The 24,783-nt window shown below is 38.7% G+C and overlaps 2 protein-coding genes across 3 annotated transcripts; one reads left to right on the top strand and one right to left on the bottom strand.

Moving 5' to 3' along the window:
• Positions 1-4,727: 4,727 nt before the first annotated feature.
• On the top strand, positions 4,728-8,024 carry LOC137170924 (coiled-coil domain-containing protein 42 like-2-like). The gene is made up of 7 exons (XM_067574571.1): positions 4,728-4,927; positions 5,972-6,098; positions 6,190-6,294; positions 6,572-6,754; positions 7,296-7,517; positions 7,636-7,794; positions 7,876-8,024. The coding sequence occupies exons 1-7, from the start codon at positions 4,887-4,889 to the stop codon at positions 8,002-8,004; spliced, it is 966 nt and encodes a 321-aa protein (XP_067430672.1). The 5' UTR covers positions 4,728-4,886; the 3' UTR covers positions 8,005-8,024.
• Positions 8,025-8,145: 121 nt separating this feature from the next.
• LOC137170923 (oocyte zinc finger protein XlCOF6-like) lies at positions 8,146-15,065 on the bottom strand. Of its 2 annotated transcripts, none has more exons than XM_067574569.1 (5): positions 14,711-15,065; positions 13,109-13,283; positions 12,929-13,003; positions 12,472-12,534; positions 8,146-11,391 (listed from the first exon to the last, which is right to left on the bottom strand). In XM_067574569.1, the coding sequence occupies exons 1-5, from the start codon at positions 14,921-14,923 to the stop codon at positions 10,082-10,084; spliced, it is 1,836 nt and encodes a 611-aa protein (XP_067430670.1). In that variant the 5' UTR covers positions 14,924-15,065; the 3' UTR covers positions 8,146-10,081. The 2 variants fall into 2 exon arrangements, with proteins under 2 accessions (XP_067430670.1, XP_067430671.1); XM_067574570.1 differs by having other exon boundaries at positions 12,472-12,531.
• Between the last annotated feature and the right edge of the window lie 9,718 nt (positions 15,066-24,783).

Here is a 24,783-nt window from a genome sequence, read left to right as displayed (position 1 = left end):
TTCATCCCTTCATCCATCCATTGTTTTATCCATTCTATCATTCATCCAGTCATTGTTTTATCCATTCTTTCATTCGTCCATCCATTGTTTTACCCATTCTGTCATTCACCCATCCATCCTTCCATACATATATATACATAAGCTAAAATATTAAAAAAATAAAAAATAATAAATAAGATTAAAAAAACAAAAATAATAAATCAATCAATAAATAATAATAAATAAAATGTGTATCTTAAAATCTTCATTAAACTGTGAAAGTGAGCTTTTAAAAGACCAGCATATAGGATTTAGTGGCATCTAGTGATGAGGTTGCAAATTGCAACACACTGAATACCCCTCCCCTACCCGTCCCCTTCCAAGTGTGTAGGAGAACCTATGGTGGCCACAAAACTTACAAAAAAATGCAGAAGGCCCTCTCTAGAGCCAGTGTTTGGTTTGTCCATTCTGGGCCACTGTAGAAACATGGCGGTGCAACATGGCGACCCCCATTGAAGGGGACCTGCTCCCCATGTAGCTATAAAGGGCTTATTCTAAGGTAATAAAAACCTGATTCTTATTTTTGTTATACACTAATTAAAACATACTTATGAATATTTTATTCCATTTCTGCCAAGTCCGTTCCACTAAGTGCCACTAAATTCTACAAATTGGACCTTTAAAGGAGACTTCAGTATATTTGCTGTCCTGATTTTTACAGACAGGTCCGTGCAGAGTCCAGAGGCTCTGACAGCAAAGGTATGATTACCTTTGCTACTAAATCTGGACCTTGGATCGAACGATCAGGAGAAAAGAACCTCTGCATGCTGATTGCCTGTTTCATGTCACTACACTTCATCACTCTGCAGTGACACTCTGACACCACATGGCTCCAGCTTACCGTCAGGGTAGTGACCCCTGAAACTGTCTTCCATTAATCACAATTAGACACCATATAAGAAGCCATAGTGGATGAGAAATGAATGTCACTGGGGGTCAGTCTGGCGAGCAGGAACATGCATCGAAGCTGCTGCCGTTTCTATCTAAACTGAAGCAATAACTTCTATCTGTATGCAAACAGATCAATGGTGCAATATGGTTGACCACTAGGGCTCAGACCTACAGGAACAGCTCTGAATTATGGGGCAATTTTGGGCTAGTGGCCACAGTCTGTATTCCAGGATCATGTGACGCACACGCTGTCTCAAAAAGACTTCTTCCTACACACAATAATCCCAAAAGGAACAGCTTTAAAACTGTGAATATATTTTTCTCAGACACCCAAAATGGCTCTTTTTATCAGAATTTGAGACACAAGTTCAATAGAGATACACAACTTTTTTGATAATTTACTTTGAGGAATATAATCACGTTTTTGTACGAAACCTTTTTTTCCTTTAACAAAAGAAGTTGTCAAATGTTCAACATTGTCTAAACATCAGCAAACATAACTTTACTTAAGAAGAATAAAAACAATAAAATTGGCAAAATGACTCATTACATATATGATGAAATAAAACGTAAACAAGACTACAAATCAGACCAGACATTTGATGTCAGCATTTGGTACCAGATCAAACAATTGAGATAGCATTTGATTATGTGAGGGGCTGCTGCATCTGTTGCATCATGATACTTATGCAAAATTCACAACATTTTTTTGATGCACAAAAAAATGTCTGATATGACTATTAGTTATTCATATCAGCAATAAGTCGTACCATGAAGCAAGAAGTAGCACACTGAATTAAAAATAAAACAAGCACAGTTTAAGAAGATTCTCTTAAGGAGTATCTGCCTTCTCTCCAATCTTCCAATACTCCCTGACCACTCCAATTTTTTTGACAGCTTGACAACTTTCACAAGCCCATCTGAGATTCCTTAGCCTTTCCCTGTATACATACATCACTTTGTCTTTACATGATTCTTTTTAACAGCTAATAATAAACGAATAATCTTTTGCATGTTTTGCAGATTGTACGTTATTTTAAACAAACTAACTGCAGAAACCTCGGCCTCAGTGGGAGTTTAATCTCCATAAAAACACTGAATTCTTAGCTGCATTAAGCACAGCTGGCCTAAAGGTTATACTAAATGCAATAAACTGGTATTAGGAGTGTGTGACCTGCTTAGTGCAGCATGAGATGGAGTCACACAGAGAAACAGTCAGTACTGCAGCAGTCACAAGCAAGACTCAGTTCTTCACAGAGCAAGTCGTATGAGGACAAAAGTTTCATTTCAGCACACTGTCACACATCATGCTCAGACTGCCTTTATGTCTTCAAGCAGCAATTTTTAACGAGAGAGGGAGCAAAGTATTGATCACATCCAATCAAGTTTCAAAGCTTCTTATTAAATTTGTTTTTCAAGTGATGATACTTTATTGATTTTGGTAATTTCTTGAATTGTTGTCTCTGTGTTCTGGTGCATCTTATTTGTTATTGTCTTTGTCTTCTTTTGCTCTTTCTGTGATTTTTGTTTTTTTAATCTTTTTTTTTACTTTCAACTCGAAAAGCTTGAAAAAGAGGGATGTTGTGGCTAAACAAGTCTTTCTGAGTGTAGGAGTTGACTGGATGAATGAATAAATAAAACAAACATGAAATAGCCAAAAAAAAAGTTGTGAGAAGTCCAAACCTTCTCCCTTTCAAATCTCCCATAACCTGCTGATCAGAACGTGCCTCTCAGCAAGGTCACATCCTCCCGAAAAATGAATTTTACAACAGTGTAAGTCATAAATTTCTCAAGATGATATTTTATGGGTGAGTATATAAAAGAAGGATGATTGTCAACATTTATACTTGTTGAGCTGAATGTTAAAGATGCAGTTTCATGTATATGGTCCTTTACCACCACCTAGTGGACAACTTAGGTGAGTGCAGTTGTAACATTCTTACTGTAGAAGATCAAAACAGTGGTAATCCATAATCGTGAAGATATAAAACATGAAAAGAAGGTGAAGATTATTCAGCCTAATCTAAAAATAAAGAAAGAACGAAAAAAATTCAATTGAAATTTGTCCACTTCCTCCTTTATAACAAAGTGTGGATGTCCTGGCTGTAACGGAGTATAATCTGTTGTCATAAACAATCAGGGCAGTTTCGGTGCTTCTTCACATCACTACAGATTTCTGAGACTCAGATCAGAGGGAGTACACACCATCTGTCCACAAGAACATTATTTTTTGTGTTTTAATAATGACTCTGGGTATATGTCCCATGGTGAGCTCCTCCTGAACATTTTGAAGTGTTCATTTGGATTTTTCAGGAAGAGAAGGCCAACCAAACGTATGTCTTATGTAATTTTTATGTTCTCAATATTTCCCTTTGTGGTCACTTTAGTGATGTTCTGTGGAACAAAGTGTTCTCCTGGAGGATTTGGTTCCAATTATTAGAGAGTACACAGTTGGGACAGATGTGATTACTCTGAGTTTGTATTTGAGTTACAGTGTTAATAAAAGGGTTCAAGGGACCTAAGTCAAGATTTTTTAATCAAGCCTGTAAGTATTTACCAAGGATTATGAACTGTATTTCTTTAAAACAAGAATTTTGTTGTTTGTTTGGTTTTTTTTTCTCATGATTCAGTTTTTATTTCTATCTAGGGCAATAGTTAGAGTATGATAATATTCCGTCTTTATCTTTTGCTCTAATTTCACTAATATTCTTTCAAATATTAGATTTTATGTTCAGATCATTTAGGTTTTGACTGTAATTTTGTTATTGGGGCACATGATCTTAACATTTCTTCCCAGCTCAATGTTGATCTAATCAGACATCATTATGTAAATCTGTTGTAGTGAACTGACATTTGAAGTGACTCAGAATTACGTGACTGTTTTTGCTCATATGTCAATCCTGCACAGTGACAGTGTCAGAGGCAGTGTACTGTATGTGCTTCCATCTTAATTAGTTTATTTCGGTCATGAGATATTCATACAGTGTTAATTAGCTACTGTTCCTCATGAAAATTCAACAAAATCTCAATGTTTCTGAGTCAATTGGTCTGCTCAGACTGACTCACAAACATGATGAAGTCTTAATCATTTTCCATTATCTGCTTTCTTTATTGACCTTATTTACCGCCTCCTTCCCTTCCTTTGTTTAATGACGATGGAATTACCAAAATGTAAGTAACTTTTGTGATTCCAGTAAAACCAAAGTGAAAAAAAAGCATTTAACTGAGAATGAGCAATGAAGTCAACAGCTGCTAATGAAGACAACACAGAGAACAGGGAACAAACTTTTAAGACATGTGCAACTTTCCAATGATCTGTATCTATATTATAACATTTTATCCTCTAACAGAATTTGTTAATAAATAGTTTTCAAGTTTCGGCTAAATCAAAAACCCTTGCAGTAACGTAAGTCTCCAGTTTGTGATGGGCAATAAAAGCGTTCTATCATGGTATACACTGGGGCTGGGCGATATGACCAAAATCTCACATCCCGATATAGGTCATTTCATATCCCGATAACGATACCTATCCCGATATAGCGCATTTTAATTCAATGAATAAACACTTGGTCCATTCCCTTCCATCTCCCCGTGCCGACATAAAGCCACCTCCGTCTGTGATTTTACATAGCATGCAGGTGTTCAATTTACAGGGAACTATGTGTGAAAGAGAAACTAACTAAATGTACCCGAGAAACTATTTTGCAGTGGTGGAAAGTAACTATCATTTTTTGAATGTTGTTTGTGGCGCTGTGCTTTTGTTTGCATTTGAATTCCCGATTGCGCCTTTGTGCCTTTAAACGTTCCTCGTTTCTGTTACCATGGAAACGAGAAGGAGGGCCGCTGGAGACGAAGACGGATACACAGTTTGAAAACTAAGTTGACAGAAGAAAGAGTGAAACTTTGAGATTGTGAGACTTTATGGCCTGAAAAAACTTCAAACACAACAACACACCATGGCTTTTAGGCCTCTCCGTGAGAAGCCGACTCGTCAAAGGTGAGTTTAACCCTCCGGTCTTGTTCAAAATCACTATTCTCTCAGCTGAGTCTGTAATTTTTTTAAATTTTGAGGTTGCTTGCTACTTTTACTGCATAAAGTTTTTAGCCAATATCAGTTCTTGTCATAAGTATAAAATATCCATTCCTTTTTAGGATTTTAACCCTTCAAATGCCAGTTAATTTGCGCAACGCGCTTGTTGAAAAACAACCTCAAAATCAGCTATTATCCATATTCTCAGTGCTAGTGTTTTCTCTTGTATAATGAATAACACAGTCTCGGATATGTAACTAATTAACAACAACACTGATTTATGATAATATGATACAACACTGATATTATGCATTGTTATTTTTGTGCAGGGAAAGCAAAATAGACAAAACTCCCACTCAGCCAAAAATGGCCACCTCTTGTTTACATTCCGAAAATGCTATAGAAACACTATATATTAATATTATTTTCTACTTTCACTGGTTATTTTTTTAAAATTGGCATCAGTCCTGATCATGGAATCCAAAATTGTATCAATGACGGAATTTGAACCCTTTAAATACCTGTTTAGATTGCCTATTGCCACTTACCTTTCCAGTAAAAAAAAAAACAGAAAATTGTCATTTTTTACCATATAATTGATGCAACTGGATATTTCTTTTAATCATCAGAGCAGGTTAATACCTATCAATAAGTAGCAGTAACAATTTTTTTTAGTATAATTACTTCTTTTGAGCCAGGTCAAAAAACATTAAAATTCCCTCTCAGCTACCAGGTTTCAACTGGCCAAAAGTAGCCACGATAGAGCCAAGTGGTAGTATTGGATGCATACAGCATATTATAGACATATTTAAAGAGATGAAGTTAAAAATAAAAAAATCAGAAAAAAATCCACATCCTTGGGAAATTTTATGTCATATACATTAACACAGCTAAAATGGCCACAAATGGCCAGCATAGAGACCAGAGGCTCTCTCTGTCTGTGTGAGATCCAAGATCAATCTTAGCAGTCAACGTTAATAACTTTCTACTATGTTCGTGTGTGAACTGAAGGTTTGCTGAGATTCAGTTGGTGGCGCCAAGACCCCCCCCAATGGAACTGGACGATCTTTTATTTGACGTACTGAAGAAACACCGGGAGTATGAAGATCTTACCAAAGTGTACAACGAACAACTGCAGGTGCTAACACAGCGTTACTTCTACCTGTCCATTATAAATACTACATTATAAAGAAATGTAACCTCTGCCTGCTGTGTGTGTTTTTATGTAGACATTGAAGAGTTTGGAGCAGCGCGAAAAGGAGATGAGAGAGGAGTTAAAACAAAAACGGATTACAACGAAGGAGTTACTCTCCAGCGTTGATATGTTTCTTAAGGTAAGACCATTACACACTCCTGTATTAGACTGTTCACAAGGCTGATTATCAGTAAAGCCAATGTGGGCAAATTCTCTATGGCCCCAGGAGTGGAGGGGCCCTAGGGTCAATGTTGTCAATGTTTTGTGTGCTATTGATGGACAGTATACACAAAGGAAGTGAAGAATTTTACCTAGCAGCTAATTCTTGCCCCAGGGTCCCCCAGCGACTTAATCCAGCCATGACTGTACACCTTGATTCTCAAACTAACTAACTAACTCCATCTCATTCTGTGAAGGATAAGGACATTGATCAAGCTGTTGAGAGGGAGAGGAAGGGGATGATTGAAAAGGAGGCAGAGATAGAGAGGCTGAAGAAGGAGCATGTTGAAATGAAGGAGAGGAAACAGGAGGCACTGCACCAGGTGCAGAGACTCTCTGTGTGTCGGGACTTCATGGAGCGAGTGGTCAAAATGACCAAGGTACTGCACGGATTTTTACAAGTTTTAATTTATTTTCCATACAGGAATAGTCTACCATAAAATTATATTTATCCATTTAATAAACCATCTGTCAGAGTAAAGTCTTTTTGAAATGCATGAGACCACCTAACTACCCCTGCAGCACATTGCAAGTGTTGTGTTACTGAAAAAAATTGATCGACAGAAAATTAAATGACAACTGTTTTGATAATCGAATAATTGATTCGGTCATTTTTCAAGCAGAAATGCCAGACATTCACAGGTTCTAGTTGCTGAAATGTCAGGATCTGCTGCTCTTGCCTTCTTAGATAAAACAAGGAATTTGAAGACGCCACCTCAGGCTCTGGGAAATTATAATTATAATGAGCATTTTCTGTCATTTTATAGACAAACTTATTAATCAATTTATTGAGAAAATCATTAGAATAGGCTTTCTTAAAATGACTTTTATGCTGTTAGCGGAGGTGCGAGGCAGGACACTGACATGTTCTCATTATGAACATCATGAAGTTTAATTTTAATGCGTGTATGTGCATTACAGTTTCAAGATGTAAATGCGCTCGCAGATCATCTAGAGAATCTTCTACACGTCCGAGACAAGCTCTCTCAGAAGGAGCGTGAGGCAGAGGAGAAGGCCGACCAGCTGAGCAAAGAGCTGCTGACGCTGGAGGACCAGCATCGCTTGATGCTCCTACACAAGAACAATGAGCTGTCAAAGCTCCAGACCGAACTAGAGAAGAGGCGCTCTGAAGCTGACATCTGGGTATGAGACGAGATCACGTGTCAAAACCGGCCTCAGAGCCGAGACAAGATCGAGTGTTGCTTAAGAACTCAACTACCATCTTCTGTGTGAAATTCAGTTGTCCCCTGTCTTCATACAGGAGAGGAAGTGGAACCACATCCAGGAAACCGCAGCAAAGAAAACACTCTTGCTGGGACAAATTAAGATGGTGACCCTCAACCTCTATGAATCGACAGGTGGGGCTGTAGGAGGAGAGGATGGTGTGGATATAAATGACACAGAGATGCAGCTGGAAAAGGTATGTACCCTGACAGAGCAGCGAGGGTGTCAACAGAGGACGATCAGCTGAACATACTGTCTCCTACTGTCTCCTTCCTAGATCAAGATTTTCATCCAGGACCACGACGCCATCGTGAAACAATATCAAAGTGCCTCGCAGAGACAGAGCAACGAACAGAAAAGAGACAAGTCCAAAAAGCGCATCGCACCTCGCAATAAAAAAAGTTGATTTTTCAGTTTAACCTTAAACACGAGTTTCCATTCTGCTTTAAAACCGAATTCACTAAAAGTTGGTTCATGAGTTGTTCTAATGTAAACTCTGTGAGTTTGAAACTTGAAGACAATGAACTTCAATAAACTGAACACACTGAGTACAGTCAACAAAGTAGTTTCTAGTTGGATTCACTTTGCACTTTCGGTGTGTATTTATTCATGTATTTGTTTTCATTTTAATTAGGAAGACCTACATTGTATATGACAAACACTGTCCAATAAAACAATACATCAGAAAGCAAAATTATACAGATAGGCCTTAGATCACAAAGGGGATAGAAAATGCCTGTAAAAAATACCCTATATAGAGAATTCATAAAATATAGAACTACAGAGACAGAAAATAAATATAATAAATATACAATATATAAACATAAATATATTCTATTCTGTTCACTCTCAAATTATCTGGACTTTAAACAGAATGTGACGTGGAATGAGAATGATATTGATTTGTGTCATTGTGTGTAGGTTGTCATTCGTAGTAAACTGTGTCTTGTAAAACATAAGCATTTCGTCCCTTTTGACATAAACTCACTTTAAAATGAATAAAAGGTCTGTGGGTGTTATCTACACGTTTGGTTGTCGTTTGAGGCGACTGTCTTCAAATGTGCATTCCCGCGACGAGGTGTGCTTTTCACAGCAGGGATGCTTAATAACGCACAACACCTGATTCAGAGGCGTGACTGAGATCAGACTGATCAGAGCTGAACTCTGCCATGAGGGAGAAGAAAGACATTAGTAGGACGAGGGGAGGACATTACTCCTCGTTTGATAACATTAAAAGTTAAGGTAGACTTTTCTGTCGACTCATTTAAAAAAGACGAGAGAGAGAGAGAGCAGCTGTGGTCGAGTGAGCTTGAGAGTGAATGAAGAGAGGGAGTGCTGGTAGTGAGAAAGCCGATGAATCAGATCAATAAAACCTTATTTTCTGATTGTTTCACAACGGTTACGTTCTAAAAAGCACAAAGATGCCCACACATCTCCGCTCAATCCTGCGGCTGCACCACCTGATTTGGTCTGAATACGGGCTAAAGGCCTATAGAGAGCAGAGGAGAATTTAGTGCAACCATAAATTACAGCAAAACACAACAGAGACTCTCACACACTTAGCTGAAATTCAAAGAGTGGACATAAATGTGGTTAAATAACACAAATAAAGACAGTCTCTACCACGTTTTGCTTTCACTTATGGTCGCCGTCTCGCCGCTTCTCTGCTCTTTCTCAGCCCGCCGTGAGTGTGCAGCGCAGCAGAGGAGAGACATACAGCGGTGGAGAGTTGACGACAACTAAACTCATTATGTTACTGTTAGTGCAATAGTAAAAAGCCAAGAAGAGTAATTTATCAATGTGATCCACGCAAAAGATGGACAGACTCCAAATGACGAAAAATATTGCCGTAAAGAGTGTAATTTGCGTCACAACAATATAAACGATAGACATTTTTCTCTCGTCACACGCTATATATATCATCACATCGCACAGCCCTATATTGCCCAAAGTATGTGGACACCCCTGCCCACAAATTATTGCATACTTTTAGTCTTGGTTTGGACTTCATTTAGTTCCACTTAAGGAAATCTTAAATAACATTTCAGACAACAATGTGATTCCAGCTTTGTATTAACAGTTTAAAGAAGGCTGTTGTAGCTGCACATGACCACCCATGGTTTTGGATTGACAGGGTCAACAATCACATAGGGGTGTAATGTTCAAGTCTCCATTTAATTTTGCCCATGTAGTGTATGTAATTTTGCACTGTGATACAGAAAGTTTTACTCCTGTAAATGACAGTATATTGCCATAAAACAGTCCTGTTGATATGCAATGACGCCTGCAATAGTCTAATACAACCAGAGATATTAAAGGGGAGACACCTCAATACCAACAAGACTGAAAAAATATCTGATGGTTGGCAAATTTCTATTGTCTCACAGTATTTATCCTCACACTGCCAAGCCGATCTCCAGTGTATGTAAATGTATACACAACAATCTCTATCAGTGCTCAGTACAGGAAGTGACTGAAACGTTTTAGATTTTCACTGCAGTTTTTTCAGACTGTCCATCCCCTGCCTCCTGTGGCTGGTGACCCCTTTGATGCTTCTTGAACTCGCCGCTGTTTAGGAAGCCTTTCCTGCAGACCACGCAGCTATACGGCTTTTCGCCTGTGTGAATGCCTCTGTGTAGCTTGAGGCTGCTGGAGTGAGAGAACCTTTTGCCGCAGATGTTGCAGCCGTACATCTTCTCCCCTGAGTGAATCAACACATGCACCTTGAGATTGCTGGGGTTGCTGAACTTTTTACTGCACTGGTCGCAGGCGTAAGGCTTCTCCCCTGTGTGGATGTACATGTGGTATTTGAGATTGACCGTGCAGCGGAATTTTTTGCCGCATATGTCGCAGACCGGCTGCTCCCCCGGTTTCTTCCCGGTGTGGATCCTCATGTGGTTCTGGAGTGCGCTCGCGTGGCCGCAGCGTTTGCCGCAGGTCTCGCAGACGTACGGCCTTTCCCCCGTGTGGGTCAGCATGTGGTGCTTCAGGGCGCTCCGGTGACTGCAACCTTTACCGCAAACCTCGCAGGTGAAAAGTTTTTCTCCGGTGTGTTTGCTCAGGTGTTTTTTGAGGACGCTCATGTCGCTGCATCCGAGGCCGAGCACATCGCAGCAGTTTTCCTTCTGCATGTGGGTCACCCGGTGGGTGGTCAAGGACGAGGACGAGAGGAAACTCTCGCCGCACATTTCGCAGACAAAATCTCTGTCTCCTGAATGCAGATTCTCATGATCAGCCAAACTCTGTCTGCAGTTGAAGGTCTCCGGGCAGAGCGAGCAGACAAACGTCTTTTCCAGGGCGAAACATCTGTGCCTCTGGAGCGCCAACACCCCGGCGAACTGATTCTCGCATAGCGTGCATGTATGGGTGCTAGGTCTCTTCAGGCTGTGCTGGCGCATGTGTCTGTTGAAGGTGGACTTGTAAGCAAACTCTGTACCGCACTCTGAGCATTTGTAAAGCTTCTCTCCTGTGTGACGCCTTGAATGTGCGATGAGCCCCCGGAGTCCAGCGAAACGTTTGCCGCACTCAGAGCAGAGGTGAGGTTTGGTGTGAGTCAGGGAGTGCCTTTCCATCAAACACTTCAGAGCAAATGTTTTGTCACAAGAGGGACATTTGATTGGCCCTGTAGTCTCCTTATGTTTGATCTTTGATGTGGTAGTTGGAGTGGAGTCTGTATCCTCTTGGATGACATCCTCCTGGCTGGCATCGGAGGCCTGCTCTGTTGTCGTGGCCTGAGAGTCTCGTATGTCAGGTTCAGACAGGGAGTTACTCTCCTCATGTGTGGCTACATCAGCTGCAACAAGAAAAAGCTTTATAAGAGGACTCGAAACAAAGTAGGAAGCACACAGCTAACACAAGACAAAGCCACACAACAAGTTAAACTTCAACACATTTAACAGATATCTGTCATGAACCTCGGTCATTTGTCATTTGTTTTGGTACAGAACAGATCTTTCTCTGTCTTGCTCTTGTTTCAGTTCTGGTTTTTTTGTTAGGGAAGTTTAGGGTTTGGGCTTAGTGAACTTGTTGTTTTGGGCATTTCCCATCTCTGAAGTTTTGTTCAGAAATAGCCTGCTACTGTTTAAACATTAGTTGCTGTGCAGCTGGCCATTCTTGGTAGTGGGAGGAGTGTTATGTGTTATGTTATGTCAAGGTTTCCCCTAGACCGGGGACATAACACATTTTAATAACAAGAAGAAATCAATTTGCTCAAGAAGACCAAGCAGTATGTAAGACGGGGAAAAATGTTTTATCACTTTAGAAGAGCAAGGAACCTTTTAACAGACTGAAATTAATGTTTCTGACACACTGCAAAGTGGTCAAAGTGGTGAGTGTGGAGCACAACAATGATTTAAAAAAACAAAAAGGCAAAACAATTTCAGTCTACTAATTAAGATTGATAACATTACTCTTCAGAAAATAAATGGAATTGAATTAGAAAACGTCCATATTTTTGAATGGCTGTATGTACTTTGTATTCACATTGATAACCCTGTAAATGCTTGAAAAAATATTCAGTCTGAAATTTTACCAGTTTCAGAAAATTGCAACACCTGCTACTTTGTAGACTTGATCCTGAAAACCTCTGTAAGATACTTCCTCCTTTTTCTAACAGCATCTTTGCACCACACACCCTAGACTTAGAATCATTTTTAAATAGTCTGGCTGCTTCCTTTTAACGCCTCTCAGCTCCTATTTTATTGTGTTCAGTGTGAATGTTGTAGATGAATAGTTTGTCCCTGGTTAATTAAAAATATGAACTTGTTTTCTCTCTCGCTCTCTCTCACACACACACACACACAGACACACACACACAGAGGACGTATCTGCGTGTCTGCTCTGATGGTTTGTAAAATCAAGAAGCAGTAGTTACCAGGTTCAGTCACTGACTCTGAGTCAGCTGCTGCTTCTGTTGCTTCTTCAGTCTGTTGCTCTACTGAAAACACAAAAACATGACATCAACATCAGTGAAGCTCACATTAAGATATAACAGCCTAATGAGGGATTCAAAACATGTTTTAATGACTGCTTTCTCTGTGATCATGTTGTATGTGTTTCATTTGATAGAGGAGACCAGTCATTTTTCTCAACTTCTAATATCACAACAATGCCCAGAAACTCCTGCAAACACACTCAGGCTGTACAAACAAAGCTAATGACTAATTATCTTGCTTTTGGCTGCCATTTGACGCTTTTATAAAACTGCTATGCTGTGTAGTTCTCATCATGAAGCAAGATGAAAGGATAAATCATGACATACGATACATCCTTGTATTCAAAATCATTTTATGCAACGTCTGACTAAAACTGAAACTGAGTGGGCAACGTACCTTGGCTATATATATGGTCATCCCACACTTTTCCTATTTTCTTTATCTTCCGACGAGAGCTTCTCACAGCCACTTCTGTAATTACAACCACAAGAATATGCAACACTGTTAAATATACAAAAAAAGTTGTCAATAGTCTCAATGAAGTGTCACTGCCACTGGAGTAATTCGCTGACTTACGATTTTTGTGCCCTGCATTCTGTTTCACACTCCTCTGTTTCTTTTTGTCATCCAGCCGTGACCTCTGCTCTGCAGCACGACTACCTTCAGCTTCACATATGGACACTTTCACAATCATTGATATTTTTTCAACCGCACATTTGGTCCATGTGTCCATGAGGGCTGCAAAGTGGCTCTGGAAAGACATGAGGAAGAGCAAATGAAGAGCAGCCAAGAGAGGTTGATTATGATTAGTGCTTTAACAATTAGGCAACTGAGTCATTAACTGATTAACTGAGCAACAGAATATAAATCCACAACAATTCTGATGAACGATTAAGGAATTTATTACACAGAAATGCTTTCAAGCTTCTCAAATGCTGCTTTTCTCAGTTTTATATCATCGTTGATTGAGTATTTTTGGGTTTTGGACTGTTGGCTGTACAAAAAGAACAAATTATCTACAGATTTATTGATGATATATTGTTAGTTGCAGTAATGTTAGCACAGGTTATGTTAGGGCTATATTATTGATTGGTTATGACACTGTTGTGAACCAATAGTTGCTGTTACTTGTGCCAAAAACAAATTTCACTGATCATATTTAACACTGTCAGAATTGTAAAAAATTAATTTTGTAACATGAATACTTCAACCAGAATAAAAATTTTGCAAATAAAAATAGATGAATGGATGGATGGAACAGAAAGAATGAAACAGAAGGATAAATTCACTTTTGGATTTTTTAAAAACAGCTTAATTGAAACAAGTATACAACAAGTTAACAGCACCTTGTGTATACAACTTGAGTCTACAATCACAAACACAGCAGAGGGACTAAAGGTTATAATAAAAAAAAAAAGAAATAGTTAAATAAATGTTTTGTAAGGCTTACAGTGGTTATATGTTTTAACAATTTTTTTTGTTTGTACATTTAGATAAAGAAGAAATGTATCGTTTGATATGGACAGTCAGCTTTGAAGAGTTTGGCTTTTTGCTTAAGAATTTGGATGTGTGAATATATAATTTACAATACAAAAAATACAAGATACAAAAAAACAGTTTGAGCACAGTGTTAAAGGAAGAACGAGAAGAGAGGAGGCAGTGCTATCCAGATTTAAATAAGACACTATTTCTGTTAGGAAAAGTAAATTCACAAGCATGTGCACATTGTAATATAACTGAAAATGCTGAGCACATATTAATGCACTGTGTCAAATATAATGAAGAGTTAGGTTACAACAAGGGGTGAGAGAGGCCAAACAGGGGTGGGATTTGGAGGGAGTACTAGGAACTGGTGGTGATGAGGTGAGAGAAATTCAGAGAGGGGTAGTAGAATTCTTAGTAAACACCGGAATGTTTAAGAGAATATAGTGTTTGTTGTTGTTTTGTTTTTGTTTTTTTAAGTAGGAGTACTACATACGTACGCTAGGTGGCGGTATGCACCTATAAGTTGGTATTGCAATACGCCAATAAACACAAAGATGAAGAAGGAAAACGCAGTTTTTTTCAAACTTTGGCTGACATATCAATAACCCGGATCCATGATTCATAACCACAGCCCATAATAGAACTCTGACGTCACATGCACGTTCTCACTAAAACAGTACACGTGTGTGTTACCGTAACAGTTCCGTTAAACTGCTGTCTCTCCTCCGGCAGAGTCGCAGTCACTTCGCTCTCCTCGGTCTTCACAGCCGGCGCCGAGCAGCTCTGAGCGGACACAACGTTGGCCGAGTACTCGTCCAGAAGTCTGCGGAGCTCCGACACCGCGGAGGCCACCAGAGTCTCCATCACCGCAGATATCTGACTCTCAAAAGTGTCCAGGCTGAACATGTTTGTTAGAAACGTCACGGTCTGATTTATATTAGAGTTTTTTGTAGTCGGTGCGTTTCCTCATTCTTCTTCGAGTTATTTACGGGGGACTACTTGCACTGTATGAAGACAGTTTGCCCTCCAGAGGACATGAAGCAGTACAGCAATTTTTGTTGTAATATTTTGGATGTTTCTCCTAAAATGTGTCTCCTCTACTGAACTGACATTTTTCTTTCTGCTCCCATGTTCTTGTGCAGCTACAGGGACAGCATCATTAAAACCATTTTAACCAAACAATTCAAAACCACTTGTATGGAAGCACATTCATTCACATTTATTTATTTATTTATTTGTGCATTTAAAACAAATCAAGCAGTTTTTGTTTGTTAATGTTTCTGAGTGCTTTATTTTAGTGGCTTATGTCTATTTTGAAAGTTTTCACATTTTTCTGACTTATTGAAACTACAACTATTAGCATTACAGATGTTAATGTTAATATACTGCTGTACTTCATCATTGTAAACACTAGAGGGCAGTGAACACACCTGATTCTAAATATACTCAGCACAGTTTAACTCCACCAGTGTCAACACACCTCCACACTATCACTTCTAGTAAAAAAAAAACAAATAAAACAGTTTTTTGGATATGAAGAGTGTCATTTATGGGCAGCTTCTTGCATAATATTACATGTGTATTAACTATCCTTAAATCATACCAAACACAGAGAGAACTTTTTGGGGAAAAGTATTCCTCTGGTGCATAATGTCAGTCCTTCCTTAGCTGATACAATGGCTGTATCATACTCAGTCATAAATCCAGATCTTCGGTCATCTCTGGTTATGCCGTTCTACTCAACCTAATAGGCTCTGATCTCTGTTGAAAGTCTTGCATGCTGCATGTTCACTGTACTTTTCATCCTTGAGATTTCTGCACAGATCCTTTGCTTGATATTCACGACAAAATGTTGAGTGCTGACGGGACTCCTGTTCCTGCTGAACTGAGCCAGTGTGTTTGATTCAACTGCTGTCAGCTCAGAAGGCACAAGAGGGAGGCCAGATGTTTCTGTCAAGACATTGGCCAAAGACTCCACATGTGTCGCTCTGGTGGTGCCATTCAAAGCTTGCTGAGAGAGGCGTGAAATTCTGCACATTAAATAAAACATGGTAGGAATTAAATGTTTATAGGAAACACATTTCCTTTACTGTAATTACTTGCACACAGCTAAACTTCAGAATATTTATATTTCTAATTATCTCTTTTTTTTTTTTTACATGATGATATTATCTGTTAGTGTCAGCCCTAAGGAGAAGTAAACACAGTATTGCCAATGAAAATATAATCCTCTAATTGTTTAAGGGAAAATTAATTGGAAATTTCTGAGGGATGAGATTACTTGGCAACATCACAAATTGTCACTCAATCTGACCGCAAAGGGAGAGAAGTTACAAAAGCTCAGATAAATGTCAGATAAAGTCATGGGCGCCGATAAAGGCAGAAAGGACTGATCAGAGCCTTTAATGAGTCAAATGTGGATCTTGTTAGATGAAAGTGACAATCTCAAAGTTTATCCAACATGCTACAGATACAGTACATTATTTGTCTTGTTTTGTTGCTGTTGATCAGAGATACTTTATTGTAGCTATACCCAATCGTTTAGTCCCCTGCAGCCCAATCAGATGAGCTCAAGTACTACCGTTTGGAGTGGTTGAACCTGTTTCAACCTATCCAACCTTTTATACTTGTTTCACCCACTCAAAACATAACTCAGGTTGGTGGGAAACTGAGAGGCATGCTAGTAGTCAACCGTTGGGGGTTCCTTTGTGATAAGTCTCACACCAATTTCTAATCATGAGTGTTTATTGTGTTTAATTTATTAAACACAGCTGTGTGGGTATTTTTTTAGTACCCCAGTTGGGAATCATACACAATCATAAAGCTGGATATTGCTACCTGGAATCCTCCAATAGAAATCAGGCTGCTGTGGCAGCATGTAAACACCTTATCCTGGTCTCTGAACATTCTCTGTTGGTTGAGAAATGAGAGGCTGAGATGTTGAGGAATCAAGACACAACTTGACACAGCTAATCAGAAACCTGGATACTGTTAGAATCACAGGGAGCTGAATATCAAGGTCTCTCATGCTCCATGTAATATTATTAATATCCCGAATATGATCAAAACCAGGATAAGACCCAAAATCAAGATACTAATGTGAATGTAAATGCACTGGACAAATGACAATCTGTCGTCATATTTTTTTTATAGTAACAAGCATCAATAATTTCTAAAATAAATATAAAATCATGAACTCAGAGAACTAATAAACAGTTATGAGGTTCATATCAGTATATTATAGACCTTTGGCTGGTTGCTACTTTCTGCAAAAGTTTTATTTCCAACATACTTTCTCCACATGGGACCTCTATATAGGTCTATATATAGGTATATAGTTTTGATGAAATATTATAAATACAAGATCTAAAGGCTCTTTGATTTTCTATTAAGAAAAATGTAGTTTTAGACTGTACTGTCACTTTTAATTTGGGTCCCCTTCCACCAACAGATCTTAAAATAACTCAAGAATTTTCCTACAGTACATACTCTGCATCAAATTCACAAAAAGATTAGATTTATTCCAGGACCAGGTGGAGGCTTATATCAAACCTGAGATCATGGTTGTTAGTTAATGGAAAGTGTTGTGTGAGGACAGTGAGGACTACTTAAAGAAAAAGGCTGCTGTTACTCTACATTTTTCTTACTGTCAACAAATCCTATTAAAAGACCAAAACCAACAATGTATTAGTGCCTCTCGATACTTTCCGACTTCCCTACCATGACTTTGGCAGTTAGCCCACAGCTTATCTGTTCCTAATCATGACATAAATCTTTAAAAACAGTTCACAAATATACAATTTCATTTTTTGTAAACTCAGTAATGTTCTAAAACAGCCGGACACTGTAGTTTTTAGCAAATGTTACTCCAACTTGGGGAAATGGTGCATTTGCAGTTGCGGAGTAATACACATTCTGTGCTCTAAAGAGTATTTCCAGCAGCAAGACAGAGTATGTGGGACTGATTGACAATAACCTACACTGTGTTCACAATGATGATGTCAGTCAGTGCAACAGTGTGGCTAACTGATGTGTTTTAATGGTTTTTGGACAACAATGAAGCTCTATGGCAGAGGAATAAGATATATCTGGCTTCTTCTTTTGCTACACAGACACTACTTAGTAGGATGAATTAATTGTTGGTTTTGGTCTTTTTCAATTGTTGACAATAAAAAAAGAGAAAATATCACCAGCCTTATACTTTAATGACAACAAGAGTGCAACACAAATTGGTTTAGGATTTTTAAGATAAAGTGACATTAAAAACAAATCCCCAGATTCTCACTTTTTACAATTTGAGCACAAAATCTTCTGATTTGGTTTTAATTGTTTAAGTGAAAAGCTTTTTAAAAAATTAATTTTTTGACAAGATTATATACAGTTTCAGTGAGTAAGTAATTGCAGATATTTGTATCCAAGTTCATAACAAGTGAAGAACTTAGCCACTGTGAACAAATTGTTGAGTATCCCTGTTCAGCAGTTGACTAAGCTCTGCACCTGATCAGAAACAGCAGACACAACACAAACTCTAATCCATTGATCTTGCCTCAGAAGACTTCTTCCTTCAGAGTCATCCACAGACTGACAGCTTGAAGAATTCCCCTCTTAGAAACGTTTAAAAAGGCAGAAAAAAGTGTGACACTCTCCTTATTTTAAAAAACACTTATCCTCCTCCAGCTCCAGAAGCAGCAGCGGACACCGTAGCAGTGTAGTAATCCCTGGCAATGTGATTTTTCTATTCTGTCCCAAATCATCATGCCAGAGACCCACACAGCCACAGCAAAGACATGACTCTCCTCTCCGTCCTCCAGGAAAACCCACAGCTCTCCTTCCCTCTCTGTAAAGTCATCTCTCTCTCTTTTCTCCTGCTACCTTTTCTCTCACGTTCCAGTCTCTCCGGTCCTCCCTCCCCCCACCCTCCCCACTCAGGCTCTCAGGCTCTCAGGCTCCCATGCTCGGTTTAACTTTGGGTATTTCCCTCATTAACTGCTACGCCTATATCAGGAACTCCAGAGAGGCCCGAGGAAGTCTGGCTCTAAAATAAAATGACAGTGTGCTCCTCTGATAGTCACTAATGGTAATCACCTCCTCGCTCTGCTGGTTGGGCAAGTCTAATGGCAGGTGTGCGGGCATTCAGGGACACACGCTTCAAAAGTCATTCATTCGCATGCTTCTGTTTTCTTTTGGTTGTCTTGACTGTTGCCTACCTTCCATTTTAATGCAGGAGGGATATAAATATACATTTCATTTAAATCAGTAGTCAGATAAGTCACTACTAGCCCTTCTCCACTGCAGGAACTTAAAGGATGAATCTGGTGAATTTCTATATTTTTCTAATTGTCACCACATCCCATGAAAAGACCAAAACCAGCAGTGAACTGAATAACCTGATATTTATGTGACATGTTCATTGTCCTGCTACTGTAAATATTTATTAAAGCTCAAAAAGCATTAATCTGCTGCTGAAAGTAGTCTCCAAAAAATGTATGTTTTACTCATGTTTGAGTAGCGTTTCATAAAAACTACAACTTCCTGGCCCATTTTGAACCACTTCTTAGTTTTTCGGCTTGCTCCAAAGTGTGCCTTTCTTTTTTTTATAATCATCATGTCAAAAGTCTGTTTTAAAGGTATATTATGCAGTATTTCCCTAAAATGTTTACAAACACCAACCGACAAATCCTGCATAGTCTACCTTTAAAGTGTAGCTAGGATGGTCTCAATGCAGCCCCTTGTGATAAATGGAGGATTAGCTCCAACTGCAATGTTCTTACTAACATCAGTTGCAGTGGGTGTTTTTGCCCTCATCAGGCTTGCTTGGAAAATGCACACAAAAGTTAGATTTACACTTTATTGAAGTCTTTTCAAGCTGTATGTTTCTATTTTACTAGAGAAAAGGCTTCTAGGATGAGGACTAAGTGGCTAAGCCTTTCAATGGGAAACAGTCCCAAATGGGGCCAGGAATTGAGGCTGAAAGGGTTTGGGTTACAGTTAGTGTTCTTCTTACAATGAGGAAACATACTGTACAATTAAGGGAACTTAGGGTTGTTATTTTTTCAATTAAAAAAAAATTGAGCAAGATGCATTGTTACGCCAAACAATACTGTTGCCACATACCAGCCATACTTACAAGTCAAATCCATCTGTGCCTGGCTGTCTTCCTCCTCCTGCACTCCCCTGAGAGAAGAGAGGCAGGGTGACCTGTCAGTGAGTCTCTGTCTCCCATCACTGCCTTTTATTGGTCCTGACGGGGGACTTGTGGTGCAATGGAGCGCCACCTACACATCTAATGACAAGCAAAAGTTCCCAAGTGGCAACACGTGTCCCTGGCAGGAGGTTACTGGGCTGTACTCTGAGGGAAAGAGAAGAAGAAACTGATGAAGAAAAGTAGTAAATAACTTTCCCACCAGGCCAATTCAATGCAAATCCAGGTTGCATATTTGAGTTTTTGCCTCAAAATTTTGTATATTCTAGACATTTATGAGAAGTGATGATGCATATGATGATGGATGCATTCACCTAACAACTTTTAAATTAGCTCACATTAAATACATAGTGAGACTGATGGTGTTTGCAGGTACAGTGCGGGTTGCAAGTGAAGACATGATCCTGCAGGGCTGATAGTGATCTTTCAGGTTGTAATAATATTATCAGTCTGAGCCTGAAGCTAAATGCCATATTGCTGCTGGGCTTGTTTTGTCTTTATGTAAAGAGACAATCAATCAATCAAAATTTAATTGTATAGCACCTTTCATAATGGTTCACAGATGACTGACAAGTCAATTATAAGACAGAGCAAATGTAGACAGTAAACCATAAAACAATTTGAGACTAATGCACACGAGAAATAAAAATTATGAAAATGTAATAAAATAGACTTAAAAACTATAATAATAAAATGGAGTGAAATAAAAATTTGATTAAAAAACTAGATAAAAACAAAGACAAATAAACCAATAAAAAGGGGGGAGATAAAATGAATAATAATATAATAAAGATAAAATAATATTTTACAACATGAATATGATGAAATAAGTAAATACAATACGCTAAAGAGTTAGGTGCCAGAGGACCTGAGGGGCTGTACTGTTTCACACATTTTAAGCATGTGAGACATGTAGACTGAAGACTATAAAGTGCTTTAAAACAAGTAAAAGAATTTTAAAATGAATACAGAAAGCAGCGTAAGGGCTTAACAACAGGTGCAATGTGCTCTCTCCTTCTGGTCCTGCTGGGCAGCACTCAGCTGTAGCTGATTAATAACTTTTTGGGTATTACAATAGTCCAGCCTGCTTGATATAAAAGCGTGCATTAGTCTCTCTGTGTCACTCAGGGAGAGTAATGGTTACACCTTAGTAATGTTTTTGAGATGATAAAAGCAGATTTTGTGACAATATGAATGCATGTGCATGACTGTTTGTAATGAGCACGGAATCGCTGTCAGTTGCTGGAAGATTATTGAGATACAGTGCCAGCAGTGAATAAATTATCTCTTCAACCATAAATCATCAGTGTTGATTTGTGGTTCATGGCCGCACTCCACAGTTGCCTCTTAAATTGTCACTCATCCTGGTTTCTCATATCACATAAATGATTTTCATAATACATTCTCAGCTCTTACTCAATCCCTGTGAGACACTGCGTTCAGAGTTTGAGCGAGTTCAAGCTAAAAGTGAACACAAGATGCTCAGGCTCATGCTAAACCACAACACGACCCTGCTGTATGCCGAGGGGTTAGCAGTGCGTGTGACTGCTGGAGCTTATTTAATGGGAATCATGCTACAATAACACGCTCAATCCTGCTAGCTGAGGTTTCAGTTTGTACGTTTGATCTATAGAGGCAGGGCATGCCGAGCGTAATCTTGGCATGTGACCCTCGCCAGCTGTTCAGCCACCCAACCTCTGACCTCCAAACCCCTGCGAGTCCAAGTCAAATCATGCTTGACTTGGTGGGGCCTTTATGAAAGGTGGAGACCCAGTGACCGGAGGATTGTAGTAGAAGCATTAGAGCAACTTGGTGGAAGAAAAGCTCTGAATTCCTGGATTGCCACAGCACATGCCACCAGTATTAATGAGGTAATGGGTAAAAGCCACTGTTACAATAGGTACTGTATAACAGATATTCCTGCATCACTAAAGTAGTAACATATGAGAATATAAAGTAGCATATTATCACAATTACTTTAAAAATGTATTCTAGCGCTTGTATTACTGTCCTACAGTAAATTATATTATGTGTGTGTATGTTATAGTTTAATATATTCCTTTAAAATATCTTGCGAAATGGTTTTATAATTGCTCTATAAATAATTTATCATATTTAATATTTTGCTTATGACAATATATAAATGTTCAAATTTATTTGGTTAGATTTATTTGTCAGGGACCATGTACGAAAGAACATTAAGGGAATAGTTCCACATTTATTTAGCAAGGTTAGCTGTTTCCCCTGCCTTTAGTCTTTATGTTAAGCTAAGCTAATCACCTGCTGGCTTTAGCTTCATGGTTAATATGCAGACATGAGTGTGGTGTCAATCTTTACATTTAACTCACAGCAAGAGAGCGAAAATGTGTATTTCCAGGAATGTCAAACTATTCCTTTCATTTCAGACAATGAAAACAGTTTATTTGCACTGGATCTGGCCACTAACTATACACAGGCCAGAAAGACCAAAACACAGCTAAACACAGTAGATACGAAATGAATTTTTTTTGTTTTTGTCTTACCCTCTTTCTTTTCAAGTTTTGTTGGCTCTCTTAGGAGCTGCTGTTCCCGTATTCACATTCCAATCCCATTACCAACCCCACACAATGCAGGCACACTTCCAATCCTAACCATAACCCCATGTTCAGTCTGACAATCACTTCTATCATTTCAGAACCTGCCATAGGTCTCTTTCACAGAGGACATTTTGACATGTAACGGTAGGAAAAGCATGTGTAAATAATAATATTTAAGCCTCTGGAAATTTGGTTTGAAATAGTAAAAATACATGTGATATCAAAGTTAAGTGTGTCATTCAGCATCCACAAAAATCTGAGTAAAAATAAAAGTTCATAAAACCTAGTTCAAAAAAACAGCCCATTTTGCTGTTAAGTACGTTTAAATGTACATAATTAGCCGCAGTAATGAAACATAGCAAAATTAACTGGGTTGAGATGCAGAAACGCTACCAGTAACACAGAAACTCCAGCAACCGGAAATGAGACAATGCACTTACACAGCAAGTCAGCAAATCACATTGTTTATGATTGGTTCGTTTAATTAGTTGTGTAATTTTCATAATAAAAGCATTTGTCCAAGCATAACTATGCCCAATTCAAACCCAATATCAAGAAAGTTTACAAAAACAATATTTCATATTTGGATTGAAACTAATTTCTAATACTTTTTAGAATCTTACTATTATGTACATAGGACCCTGAGTTACAGTTAGAAGGCTTTTGTTGATTTGGGTTTCCAGTGGCTTTAATGATGGCTGAATTCCATTTAGCTGCTGCAGTTTCAGGGTCCAGGTATTGTGCATGCTGGCTCACTGTCATGGATCAATAAAACAGAACTGAGCCATCGTTAATGTCATTAGTAACACCTGTGCTTTTCCTGCTATGACAAGTCAAACATATGTAGTATTTAAAGATTAAAGAATCTGTCTCCATCAACCCTGAAGGCTCCAACCTGAATGCAGGACACCAGCAGCCCTGCACCCGTCAGTGGTCCCTGTGGGCCCACAAGATCATGTGACACCACTTTGATCAGCACATACATCCCTGTGTGCTGGGACCTCACTGCTCTGTGCTCCATCTCACCCTGCCAGTGCTCAACACACAGCTAAGACACACACATACTCAAACACATACACACACAAATTAATGTAACCAGACAGGATGTACACATGCATGCAGGCCTTTATGCATGAACACACAAGATGTTTGTGTGCTATAGTTTTGGCCCAGCTGCAGCAGCATTTAGGTCTTTGTGTGCTTCGTTCTTCTAAAATCACCAAATGAGGCATCACTTCCTGTGTGGCTGACCTACTGAATTAACCCACTGCCTGTGCTCCAATTTCTAAAGCTCATTGACTCTGAAAGATCACTACCAGGAACAAAGCATCATCACAAGGTGTTTTCATGGAATAACATGCAAATCAAATCTTGGATATTTGTAACCAAATGTCATATCACTACATGCATCATTTCTGAGCAGCAGGAATGATGGGAGAAATGGTGCTACATTATTAACATTTTCTCCACTTTTGGGCAGCAGAATAAGCTGAACACACAACATTTATCTGGATAACTTAAAGCCAGATGGCTGACATGACAATTTTCATTCATCATCCAAACTACTTCAAATGAAGTAGTTTGTCCTGTCTTTATGCTAACCCAGACTAAGCTACTCACCTCCCAGCTCCAGAACAATACTTAACGTACAGACAGGAAAGCTATTGAGTTAAGTAACATTTGTAATATTTTGCCTCAATGAGGTCAAAGTTGGGTTGGGTTTTTGTTGTTTTTTTGTTTTCTTTTTCTTTCTTTTCTTTTTTTCTTTTGTCTTATAAACAAGTTATGTAACTGATAAAAGTTTTTTACAATATCTTAACTTCCACATCTTTCCTGCTCATAAGAACAGGAAAAATGTTTGCTGTTTTTGAAGTTTGCATTTGTTTTTTTGCATGTTTTTCTCAAAAATACCAGCATTTGTTTCCAGAGTGCCTTCTAAAATTGACAGCTTGAGCACAACACCTTGATCTCCGTGTCACTTTTCTCCT

The sequence above is a fragment of the Thunnus thynnus genome, chromosome 19 (assembly GCF_963924715.1).
Source record: "Thunnus thynnus chromosome 19, fThuThy2.1, whole genome shotgun sequence".
In the NCBI taxonomy this organism is placed as follows: domain Eukaryota; kingdom Metazoa; phylum Chordata; class Actinopteri; order Scombriformes; family Scombridae; genus Thunnus; species Thunnus thynnus.
The sequence above is the reverse complement of the archived record's forward strand: the minus strand, read 5'-3'. Positions and strand labels throughout refer to the sequence as shown.

Bases quoted from the DNA above. Each gene is read 5' to 3' on its own strand.
- LOC137170924 (XM_067574571.1), top strand. From the start codon at position 4,887: ATGGCTTTTAGGCCTCTCCGTGAGAAGCCGACTCGTCAAAG. The intron at 6,295-6,571 runs GTAAGACCATTA...CATTCTGTGAAG, and splicing joins GCGTTGATATGTTTCTTAAG to GATAAGGACATTGATCAAGC. The intron at 6,755-7,295 runs GTACTGCACGGA...TGTGCATTACAG, and splicing joins GAGTGGTCAAAATGACCAAG to TTTCAAGATGTAAATGCGCT.
- LOC137170923 (XM_067574569.1), bottom strand. From the start codon at position 14,923: ATGTTCAGCCTGGACACTTTTGAGAGTCAGATATCTGCGGTGATGGAG. The intron at 12,535-12,928 runs GTACGTTGCCCA...TTGTGTTTTCAG, and splicing joins TGACCATATATATAGCCAAG to TAGAGCAACAGACTGAAGAA. The intron at 11,392-12,471 runs GTAACTACTGCT...TTCTTGTTGCAG, and splicing joins AGAGTCAGTGACTGAACCTG to CTGATGTAGCCACACATGAG.